Below are 12,981 nucleotides of genomic sequence, written 5' to 3'. Positions count from 1 at the left end.
CTCGTTGTGCAGCTCCGTGGTGGGCTCACAGCGGCAGCAGCTCTCTCTTACCTGCGGCGGCCCACAGGATGACTCACGATGATGCAAAGTTGGCAAAGGTGTGGGCACTCAGTGGCAGCAGCTCTCTCCTAGCTGTGGAGGCCCAAGGGACAAATCACGATGATGCAAATTTGGCAAAGGTGCGGGCAATCAGTGGCAGCAGCTCTCTCTTAGCTGCGGCGGCCCCAAGGACAAATCACGATGATGCAAAGTTGGCAAAGATGCGGGCACTCAGCGGCAGCAGCTCTCTCATAGCTGCGGCGGCCAACAGGACAAATCATGATCTCGACCAGGCTGGCACAACGGCGGGCACTCAGCGGCTACAGCTCTCTCTTAACTGAGGCGGCCCACAGGACAAAGGATGATCTCGACCAGGCAGGCACAACGGCAGGCACTCAGCGGCTACAGCTCTCTCTTAACTGCGGCGGCCCACACATATTCAGCAAAGGTTCCGAAGGTTCAAATTAAGGTGGGCTCTAAGCGGCGGTAGCTCTCTCTTAGCTGCGGCAGCCCACACAGAGTTAACAAGGGTTACCAGTCCGCGTTCCTCACAGTAGAACTAGAGGCTCCGGATTACTCGACGGAGGCCTCACCTGCAAATAGAATCGCTCGCACAGGAATTTAAACGGCTGACAAGGTGAAGTCTAATGTCCCTGAGACTTCAGCAGGAGGCGCTCTCAATTCAGGCCCTCGGGTAGTTTCTTCAGCAAGCTTGGTCAAAGTTTCAAAGTCCTTTCCTCTGTTCACTCAGACAGAGTTTCGTCTTGACATCCAGAAGGAACACACTTGAAAGAAGTTTCAGCGCAGAGTTTTATACCTAAAAAGTCTTTGCTCTCTAAAGACCAAATCACTGAATCCAGCCAGAATCAGTTTGGTAGGGTCGGGCAGCACTTGGTTTACGAGGCGACATCCTGCCCTTTGAGAATCAGTGGGTCTGCTGTCAGACGTCCAGTGGGAGGTGGAGCAATCATTCACCTTGGCAGGCACTGCCCTGCTGAGATCAAAGAGTCATCCCTCCCCATGCTCTGAATTCCGATCTCTCTCTCCAGCCAGGTCTGACCCAGCTGGCCCTGCTGCTCCAAAACCAGACGGCCAATACACATACTAGCAAAGCCTACATGAAAGCTTAGGCAAGAAAATACCTCGTTTCTAGAAGAGGCATTTTCGAACAAGAGATATGCAAATGATCCTTACTAAAAGATGTATCTCAATGTCCTGAGCTTAAACATATGAAATTCGAATTTCCTATCAGGTTCCTGGGGGCAGGTAGGATTATGGAATGTAATACTCAGCCTGCCCATTCTGGCCTATGAGAACGGATAGCCTCACAATATAAACAGTTAAATGGAAGGTAATTCACTATTAGAACATGCTAAACAGACCTAGACATGTTCTTCCTGTCACAGACAACTCACCCTGCCATAGGGGTGTCTTGCATGGTGCGAAGGGAAGGTGCAGGGACTTGGAAGTGGGTGCACCTCACAGTTACAAAGGGAGTTCTGAACTGCCTGTAGACTCTGCAATGGCAGGTCTGAAACATACTTTAAAAGCTGCTTCAGTGAGTAGCGCAAATCAGCGCTGCAGGCCCACCAGCAGTATTTGGTCTACCAGCCCTGGGCACACACAGTGCACTTATACTAGGGACTGACAGGTAAACCAAACGAGCCAATTATGGTTATCCCAATTCATACAGTCATCTTTACACAGGGTGCATTCGTACTGTGGCACTGCTTAGCAGTGGCACAGCTTCCAGAGCATCTAAATCCAGCCAACATAAAAGATAGGATGCGAAAAGAGGAAGGGAGACCCACGCCAATGATGCCAGGTCTAACAACCTGTATACCCCATGTCAACCCAGGTCATACATACATCATGGCAACAATGTTCCAATGAGGTTTAATTCTTAAATACTGTTCACAACTTAGAGATACCTGTTAGTTATACCAAGCAACATATTAAACGATGGACTAGATAAGCCATGTAAATATCTGATCGGCAATATTTGTATAATATTTCGTAGAGCCATTCAATACAAAATCAAGTGTTCAGTGCACATCTTAAGTAAACACCAGATGCAGTGGTGACGTAGAAGAAAAACGTTCCAACAGTATGTGAATAAAATATAAACGGCAATAGAGTATACAGTTCAATGCAAAGCGTCCAATGCCATAAATGTCCATTCGTGAGAGGGGCTTTGCTGAAATGATGCAGCTTGATTTAGTTTTATAGTTGCTAAAATAAGTACATTGTTTTCTGTTTTTCTAGCTGTGATACAGTGTTGGTGGCATCATCATACTAATATATGTATATTTTTCACTTTCAGCCTATGACTGTGAATACTTTAATAAAGGTGAGTCATTTGACAATTGTTTATTTTCTGTTGATGTGCCGACACCATCTCACAACTTCTAGTGGAGAGATGTGACTGTTAGTTGTATCTCATGTGTTACCCTGTATACCATTCACCTTTTACCTCACACTTCCTTAGAAATTCCACAACCCCTCCCAAAGGTGCTACTTTTTGATACATAACTATATCCATTCTTATCAGAATTCAGAACGTCTGCACAAACATGCAGCATCTCTGTTTGAAAAACTATGTGGACGCTGACTTATATTGATTAAATGTGTGCAAGAATATTGAGATTGTTTGTAAAGGAAACAACATGGAGAAGGTCTCATGTATATTACAGTCCTGGAATCCTGGGAATGCTGATTTATTTAAACTGAGAGAACACACTCACACACTTCATAGAGTAGAATGAGAAGCTGCCACTATAAAGTCCTCAATTTAAACAAGCTAGACCATCAGAATCCAACCTTGAAGTTGCTCTAAATTAATTAGGGAGGTTTCAGAAAGCCAGAATCGTTGACATCCAACTCAAAATCATTGCAACCTGAAAATGATTAAGTGTTATTGTGGTTGTCATTTTTTCATGCCAACATTTTTCTCAGAGATGGCATGGTTCCTGGCAGAGTGTAGTGCATGGTTGAGGCTGAGTTGCACTGTTGGTTGGACTGAGGTGTAATCTCATTGTGAAATGTTTGCATAGGTCAATTAAAGCTTGGGGAGGAGCCCACAAGAACTTAGCTACTGCTCCCCTGCTGCAAGACCACCCACCATACGCTCTAAATGTCCAAGTCCTATGTTTTGGATTTTGGCTATCTGGGTACCTTTAGTATCACAACCAAGGGCCCAGGATGTGAAGGAGTACCACATGGTGGGGTTCAGGACTCACACAGGCTGGGTCCAGGTGTGGGTTCAAGATGGTGAGAGTCTGTTATAGTCTAGTGGTTTGGAACAGAAGGCCAGCAAACTGGCCTTTGGAGTCACTCTGGTAGTCCTGGGTTCAGGTGAAGAAGCAGGGCTCAAGCAGCAGGACTGGCCTATGAGAGTTTAAGGCAAGTTCCAGGGAGCAAAACAGTCCTTCCTGGTACACAGCAAGCCATAGCAGCAGGCAATCCTCTGAGAGTCCTTCCGTAAGCCCAGAAATTGAACTGAAGTGTGGGTCTGAGGGCCCTATTTGTATACCTGGTACCTGCTATGAAGTTGGGAGAAGTTTCTGGAGGTTTCTCTTTAAAGTACTGGAATTTCCTGCCTCCTGCCCTGGCTCCAAGCTTCCTGCAGAGACAATGTGCAGGTGGCAAGCCCTTTGTGAAGGCACAACACAGCCTGTTCAGTTATAAGTGGGGCTATGCCCAGCTCCCCCCCCCACTCCATCTTACTGCCTGAAGGCCCATTCAGGCATACCTAATCCCTCTATTCACAAAGTCTAACTGTCAGTTATACCGATTCATGTGACCCGACGAAGGCTGCAGGCACCAAATGGCTATGGGCAGGAAATTGCTAACTTTCTAAAAGTACAAAGAAATGTGGTGTTTGCACTCTAAAAATAAACATACATTATACCAAAGTACACTCTATTAGTCTTAATTTATAAATGTTGTGTGCACTTTCTAAAAGTGGCATTTTCAAAATTGTAAATTAAAATCTGACTTTACTATTAAAGAGAATTTGTAATTACAATTTCATAGATACCAAACATAAAATGCTTATCTGTTCCCAAACACAAATGAGCACTTATTAAATGTAATGATGGAACCCAGGGTTAGACTATGGGACAGATAGGTCTCACAGTAGTGAAAAACAAATTTATGAGTGTTTGACTACCATGACATGTTAAACTTAAATGTACATGTCCAACCTTATAATTGCAACCCACCCTGCTCTATTGACTATCTAGGGCCTTCCTTGGGGGTGACATATGCAATATAAAGAAAGATTAATGCTTGGCAAGTGGATTATATTGCAAAGTCGAATTGGCAGTGTAAAACTGCATTCAGACTGCAATGGCAGGCCGGGGACATCTTTGAAGGATTCACTTAAATGGGTGGCACAATACATGCTGCAGGCCACTAGTCGCATTTAGTTTACAGTCCGTGGTTAGATGGGACTTATAAGTAAATTAAATATGCCAATGAGGTGTAAAGCAATTTAACCATGTTTAGGGGACTGAGCACAATCAATGTGGCACCGATTAGCAGTGGTAAAGTCACAGAGTCCTATGGCCAACAAAAATGAATTCGGCAAGAAATGGAGGGAAATAGGCAAAAGGTTTGAGGGAAGACCACCCTAAGGCTGACAGGTCTAACAGGTACCAAGTGGCAGTGGTTTAATTGAAGTCAGGTTAAGTTACATTTGTGTTGGATAACAGTAGGAGTCATGTCTAGAATGGCTATAGAAAAGTCGTATATTCATTAAAAGAGGAATCAGAAACAATTTCTTTCCCATTATTTACTATGACATGGATGCTCGTTATGACATTTAAATGGGTCAGGAACTACGCTATTACGCATGCTTATTTTTAGTCTTTTTCTATAACTCGGATCCCCGAATGAGTATCTAAATGGTCGACCAGTGATCGGATTATCTATTCACAGGCGCTGGCTAGCAGGCTATAGAGCGTAACTCCATTGGCACTGCTCATCCTGACTCATAATATCCAGCAGTTCTGAAAACGTGGACCATTGTTTAATTCTTAATAGTATTGCAAGAGGGTAATCCTCTCTGTACTACTGAGAGATTTTTAGGAAATTACCTCTGTTCATTTTTTAATGAATTGCCCTAAAACTTGAAGAGACCTGATGTAATAACATGTATCATCGTTTTTTTCATGTCAGTACACGATTCTGAGGTAATGTGGTCCTAAGTACTGTTAAATATTTAATGAATTTGTTCTGTGAAAAATGACGTGATTCTTTCTTGAAACAGAAACCTGGGAAAAGCAATGTATTCCGTTACAACCAATACAAGATTGAAGAGGATGATACAGAAAAGAGGAAACTGCGCCTGAAATTACCCTTTAGCAGCAGGAGTGTTTTATGTTAGAAATAAAAAAGAAAACCAAATAATTTCAATTGTTGCAGAAATGGACGTTTCATCTTTGCTAGGCTAGGAAATTTTTTAGACTTGAAATACATGTTTTAAAAAAAATGTAGAACGTGCATATGTCTGTTAGGGTAAAAAATACCCATATTTTCGGTCAATCGATTTAGGCCAAACTCCAAGATTACACTTTAACAAGTTATTGCATGATTAAACATAATGTGCTTGTGATTATGGATATGTAATTTGCAAATATTTTGTTGCAGAATATTATTGTCAAAAGTAACGTTTTGGGGCTAGGAATACAGATATTTTATCTACTTGTCTCAAGGCTTACAGGATCTCGGGACGTCCCATGGTTCATTAGATAGACTCTGACTAATATCAGGGCCTCATTTAGATATTGGCAGAAGGGATACACCATCACAAATGTGACGGATATCCAGGGCCGGACAGGCCGTAGAGGACATCGGGTGTTTTCCCGGAAGGCTGGAAGGGTGGGGCCAGTTTTGCAGTAGTGGGGCTGTTTTTTCTGTTAATTGGGGCCGGTTTTGCAGCAGTGCTCCGTTAGCTGGAGTTGTGAGTTGAACTCCCAGTTTCCACTGAGAAATGGGAATTGCCAAATGTTCCCGCAGAGTTTCGGGTTGTTTTGAAAAGACAAATAGTCCAGTGGAAACATGGCGGGTCTGCGGTAGTCTAGCAGAACTCATACTTCCCAATGGGGCTAATAAAAGGTTTGCCACCCCATCTGAAATTTTGTGACTCTCGCATTGATGCTCAAAATGGTTACAAAGTCTGATAATTGTTAAGATGTGAGGTGTGGAAGATGAAATATTAAAGCTATCTAACTTTCTTTTTCCCCACAGTTTTGGGAAAGGGTCCTTATAAATTGGTCAACTACATGGACAGACAACTAGTGCTAGCACCTAATATGCCTGGCAGCAACGTTTTCCAAGTAAAGGCAGAAGATTTTGTTCAAGGAAAAGGTGTGAGTTTTATGCTGACGCCAGGGCTATACAAACCAAAGGCACACGGTAAGCTTTTGCCCTAAATTAATGAAAAAATATATTCAGCCGGCGTGGTGCTTCCAGTAAACAAATATAGCTAGTTTGTTCAAATACTTAGTGGTTTTATAAGTAGGTTTAGGTGAAGGCAAAGTTTTGCCCTCTAAGCCGGTAAACTGAGACTATTTGCAAGTGCCAATTTTCCATACATGCAAGCCCACACAACTAGGTGGTTCTCAACAGAATGTCAGGAGAGCAGGACATCAACACACTCTTAATTATACGGTGGATCTAAAAGAATAAAAGAGAACTGTTATCTTCAACTATAATTATAATTATTTTACCAACTTGTTTTGAACTGGTTTAGTACTCTTCATGTCTGGTTTGTTTTTTCAACTTAATTTGTCCCTAAAACGTTTGTTAGATTGTACCTATATAAGAAAACACATAGAGATATTGATGGTACAATATTCTACATTTAATTAAAGAAACATTCCAGGGAAAATATTAATCTCGCCATCTTGCATTTTCCATTCAGGGGCATGTAGAAAGATCTCTCTGTCTCCACCCTCTCTCTAACCCTTCTTTGTTTAAGAGGTTCAGCCATGAATGTCCCGAGTGGAAGGCTTAGAACAATGAGACTCCAGAAGAAATCTGTATTTCACCCTCGAATCGATAGACATATCCATGTCATTGAAACTTATGGACAGCGAGTCTAAAATGACGAGAAATGGCCTACAACTTCCTGAGGAACCAGATTTAAGACTTGGCCTCAGCTCGACCTCATAGGATTCTGAGAAAATTGTTCCTCACCCCCTAAAAATATGTAGATTCGTTCTAATGCCCTTTGGCAAGGTTTGTGCTAAATAAGACTGCAAAAAATGAGCTGATAATCATAACTGTGTTGGCATTGCTTCGCGGGTGCTTTTTCCATTACAGCGCTGTGAACATTTAGCCAAATTATGATGCCCATATTGATGTAGTTATGGATTCCTCATGTAAGGCTAAGTAGTGGTAAGGTAATGATAACGTCAATGGCAGTTAAATCCACATGGGAGCCCGGCTCCAACCTTAAGGTGACATAGTACACCATAGATGCCTTCAATTTTGATGAACTGCGATGAAATGGCTGATCATTTGATACATGCATTAGAAAGAGAGGGACCCCTTATGCCACGCCAAGGGAATAGGGAACTACTGACAGGTAGAAGCAAACTATCCTTGGTAAAATAGTATAGAAACACTTGGCTTTTAATAGAATCACAAGTTCCAAAAGATAAAAAAGTTTTTTAACGGCCCATGTAATAGAACTAAAAAAGCTTAACATACAGCAATTTGTGTTATATCACCAAGATATATTCTTTTATTAAAAAAACAGTCACATATATCACAACAATATTATAAAAACAGTTACCAAACAATTGCCATAGCTCTCGGTCTCAAATTCCTATACATTTAAAATCATTATTTGTTTTTAAAAAACTTGAATTCATGTATTTCCATTGATACACAAAGACATTACATACCCAAAGAGAGAAAAGAAAAGACAATATGTTTTGTCATTAAAGGAACATATCCGTTCTGAACAATTATGTAACTAGGCCTGGATATAATCTATTCTTTCCATATCTACAGAACTAATTACTTCCACGGATTATGTAGATGATGCGTCATTTGATATGACATGTGCTGATGTCTATACTCGTTATGCAATGTGTCTAGTTCAGATCACAAACTCTTTGGAGTTAGTTCCCATGTGGGTTTAACTGCCATTGATGTTATCATTACCTTACCACTACTTAGCCTTATAAGTGAGATGTAATGTACACCTCCTCACCTCGGGAAGGGACCATCGGTATCCTAAAGAAGAATTAATGACTCTCATGATCCCCTACCACTCACCTTTAAAGATTCCAAACGGGTGGTCCTGATGAAGGTGGATATAATTAATAGTCTCCACTGTAATGTGCGTTGACCTGGTTGCTATACAACCCCAGCCGGCAACATAATCACGGATATCCTATGAAGTGTTCTCTTCCTGAATTTCACCGGTGTATGCCAACTCAGGTTGAGTAGTATATGTATGTGATGTGTGCTTGTTAGTGCATGTTGTGTGAGAGGTTAGGATGATTGTGTGGTTGAATTATGGGGATATATCATATGATCCAACATACACGTAATTTTTACAAATTATGATGATATATTCAAATAAATGTGACATGTATGTCCAAATTGAACAATTGTATATTTGCATGTATGATTGTTTTAGGGTTTCAATAATATGCTTCTAATTTTTGTATTATCAGAGAAATATCCCAAAAAATTCATATATAAAAATAAGAATGAATTGAATAATATAATAAAATGATACAATTCATACAATCGGTTTTTTGATTTGTCTGTACAGCAGAGGGTAGCCCATAGAGCTGTTATAAGCTTATAGAGAAAGCATATAGCTCGTGTGGGAGTTTTTTGATTATTTTTTGGTTTGTTTCCCTCTTGCTCCCAGACCTACAAATTAACTTCAGGCGGTACCTTTTTCATTCTAACAAAAGGGTCATGTCAGCTACTGTTGTTATATGTCACATTTACACACTTCCTCCACTAAAGACAGTAAAAAGGCCTTTATTATAAGTAGTGGTATCCACCAGATGTGGCAATGTTGGGAGGGATGTGGCTTTCGACTATCACAAATAGTCCAGTATCTCAAGGCGCAGTAACCCTGGATTGAAGACACAGGAAATTGTTTCACTTGTTCAAATCCTCACCTTGTAGAACTGTTGCAGGGACAGTGGCTGTAGGAAGTACTATAGGTGAGCCCCCAACTGACCCCTGCAGCACTATGGGGGAAGCCGACAATGCCAACCTGGGCTACTTCAGCATTACCCTGACCTATACTCACACCCAAGATCCCCATCAGTCCTCCCAATGCCACTTTCTACCTGCTCTTACCAGGCAAAACATTTCAGCAGTTTTCTCCCTGGAATTTAGGAAAACTATGTATCTCCAGTTCTGTGTGTTATTCCCCACTCTGAGGCTGAAACTCATAGGGGGCTCCTCTCAAAGGTAAACTTACGCATGAATAAATCTACTTAGTTTACTCTCACACCTTGTAGTATATTTACTACTTTAGGCTTTTCATAATTTATGAGTATATTTTTAGCATAGACTTACATGTCTCCACCTCCTGAATTCAGGGGTTGGAGCCTAATTTATGAGTATAAAGTTACAACTTATAAACTTTCACACGATGAAAAGAGTGTTAAAGTATAGGGAAAAGTTTAAAAATATGCTAACATTGAAAACAATTAGTAAACATATTTTTAGGATAATTATTAATCTAAATTAATTTTAAATATGTATTTTAAATGTACAACACATTTTAAAAATATCTACAGCTTACACTTCATTTTGAATCAAATATTTATTTATTTCAAATTTATTAAGGTAAATAAAATTACTTTTGTTTAGATTATAAATCTCACCTAAAGTATAACATTTATATTTAATTAATATGTAGTAAAGTTTAATGTAAATTATGTACAGAGTTAATATAAATGATTTAATTTATTCATTTTTAAACATGCTTTAAATAATAATAAGAAGAACAACAGTAGCTATGGGCATATTTTTAAAATAAAAAAAGTATGTTTTATTATGTTACATTTTTCAACAGTACACTCAATTAATTAATATCAAATTTTAAAAGTTAAAATAGGTAAATGTAATTTAGAATTAGTCCCTATGGGGATTTATTTTAAGTCCCTACTTCCAATAAGGGAGGGAGTAGCAGTACCAGTGTTTGGCTATTTGTGGTGCTAGACATTTACAACTTATTGCCTGAAATGCCTATTGAAGTGTAGTTTCTGAATAGAAATGGGCTTACTTTTTTGTGGGTGGGTGCATGTTCCCTCCTAAACCCCTCCTTAACATTCCCTAAACTCCAACTTGCTCCTCCCATAACCCCTTCCAATAAGTTGTATGTATTCCCCAATTTTCAGCTTCTCCCCAGTCCCACCATATTTAATTCTAAAATTAATTCTTTTGCGTGCTGATTCTTGGCATTCAGCACATAAAATACAGGAGAGAAGGAGGTGTAGACTTCCGTTTATAGGTTTATCGATACCATTTTGTAGTAAGTAGGTAGTCGGGGTGGACGGAACTCACGGAAGTCCGCGGAGTTACATAAAAAGTTAGCAATTTTCTGTGGATATCTGCAAGTGGGCAAAAATCGATACGTCACGCTGCTCGCACTGATATTTAGCCCCAGGAGCTTGGTCCACACTGCAAAATCTGTGCAAATCACACCACACAGTGCACTAGAGAGCACTGCTTCTTTGCTGGCGCTCGAGTAGATTTTAAACTTGAACTGCAGGTTTCTCACTGCGAACTGCGAACGCCGAGACTCCTCTGTCTAATCGGGTTAGCATGCTCCGACTTCTTGTGTTTTTTATGTTCATTCTTACCTGCCCCCTTTGAAGATTTTGAATGGGTGACTTGGATTTTTCTCTCGACCGAGACCGGGAGTGGGAACAAGATCTTCAAGGAGATCTCTGAGGCACCTGATGCCATGCTACAAGCAGCTTTAGGGAAGATTTCGGTGCCATGACCAGGCGGTCAGAGCACGGCTTAGGGTCGAGGTCGTGCTGCAGGCACCAACTGGCACACTAGGTGGGGGTCCGTATCTGACATGGCGCGGTGACAGGAACCGCGCGGTTTGAACCCTGAGATCTTTTTGGACACCCCACACACAGAATAAAACTCAACAAAAAGTCTTTTAAGAAATGACAGGGGGTAGCTGTCTTTGCAGGATCTGCACTGGCTGGCATGGAAAGAAAAGCACTGAGGGCAGCGCACCAAGGTGGCGCACATATAGTTGACACAGACGTCATGATGACAAACTCACCGCCTACAGACTCATGCGGTGTCGACCGTTGCCACCTGCCGGCGCTCAGGGGTTCCACTAAGAAAAATCTGATGCCTGGAAGTTCCAGGATAAGCAATCTATGGCTAGGTCATGTCTCTACCAGATAAGGCGTTACCAAAGTTAAGTAACTTATCCAATAGGACCACCGTTGACTTGCAAAGAGCAAAACAAACCCATAGCCAGGGGTGAATAGGCCTCAGAGTGAGGATTCAGGCCGAACGATAGCCAGGCATCACAACAGGACATTTCCAGACCCAAATGCTAAACCAAAAAAGACTAAAAGTAATATCCTGGAATATTAATGGGCTGGGAAGCAAACTTAAGAAGGGAGTGGTTCTGCAATATCTTAAGCAGCATGCCCCAGATATAGTAATGCTCCAGGAGACTCCCCTCAAGGGAAACCACATGGGTACACCATGATAATGCATGCAGGCTATACATCGGACTCACTGGGCATAATATTTCACAGGTCGAAACCTAACATCTCAGACAGAACATCGGCAGTACTGCTTGGGAAGTACATGCACAAATGGGACAATCGGATGGAAAGATGTTCAACCTCTGCTCGATATACATTCCTCCACGACTCTACACAATTGTCTTTCCCCGAGATGGGTGCACTGCTGACACAGTTCCAAGTGGGAACTCTAAAACTAGTGGTTGACTTTACTGATGTGCTGTCAGAGGAACTAGATGAGCTTCCACTCTGCAAAGGGAAACACCAAAGGATTCTGTTACCGGCATTCTTGGAAACATTGGGATTGATAAACATCTGGAGACTGCAAAACCCCGAGGAGAAGCAATACACGTATCATTCCAGAGCCCACAACAGCCTATCACGCATTGACTACCTCATAACACAGCACACCTCCGTAAATAGTTTTGTGGGAGCCCAACACTTGCCAAGAGCCATATCCAACCATGCACCAACTTGGATAGTGTAAGAAATTGGATTATTGGTTGAGGGGGTGAAGTCTTTCTCAAGCAGGGACCACAATCCTTGTCAGAGTGAAGGCACATGCAGACCCCAATTAACCTGTGCTCAACTCTCAACTCTCTTTTAGCTTGGCATAGAGCAATGAGTAATGCATTTATGCAGCACTTCAAACTGTAATAAAGTGAAAATCCAGCACAAGAAAAACCCAACACCAAATTAAAACAATTGAGTAGATTTTAATAAATAAATCAAAACTAAAATGACAAAAACCCACTCAGTAGAACCAGAGATATGCAATTTTAAAGATTTAAGCGAAAATATTTCGAAAAAGCAGAAAGCCCGAACTATGAATATCTGGTAGTGCTAGTCCGGGACGAAGTCATAAGTTCAGGCCGACTGTGATGGGGCACAGGACAGCTACACGGACCCTGTTAGGCCTGCTAAACAAGAGTACCTTAAATCCTGGCTGCAGAGTGTTGCGGAGTCCTATGTGGAGGATGCGTCACACAGCGGTGATTCCTAGGAGCTGCCAACCGGCAATGTGAGGTCCAGCTTCATGCTTGAAGATGTAGTTTACGAGGGGCTTGTAATGCAAAGTCCTGCATCAAGATGCTTTGTGCACCAGCTGGTTAAGTGGAAGCTGCGGAGATTGCGATGCAGATTCCTGCGTCGTCATTGTAGACACTGT

General features: G+C 41.5%; 1 protein-coding gene across 1 annotated transcript in view; it reads left to right on the top strand.

The window, feature by feature from the left end:
* Nucleotides 1-12,981, top strand: part of OTOG (otogelin) — a 1,045,291-nt gene that overhangs the window by 639,498 nt on the left and 392,812 nt on the right. The window contains exons 31-32 of the mRNA XM_085647044.1: nt 2,363-2,389; nt 6,292-6,459. Of these exons, the coding sequence (XP_085503170.1) occupies nt 2,363-2,389; nt 6,292-6,459 (195 nt within the window). The remainder of the gene's footprint in view (nt 1-2,362; nt 2,390-6,291; nt 6,460-12,981) is intronic.

Source organism: Triturus cristatus, chromosome 3_2 (genome assembly GCF_964204655.1).
Source record: "Triturus cristatus chromosome 3_2, aTriCri1.1, whole genome shotgun sequence".
Classification (NCBI taxonomy): Eukaryota; Metazoa; Chordata; class Amphibia; order Caudata; family Salamandridae; genus Triturus; species Triturus cristatus.
Note: the sequence above shows the minus strand (reverse complement) of the source record. Positions and strands in the feature narration are given on the sequence as shown.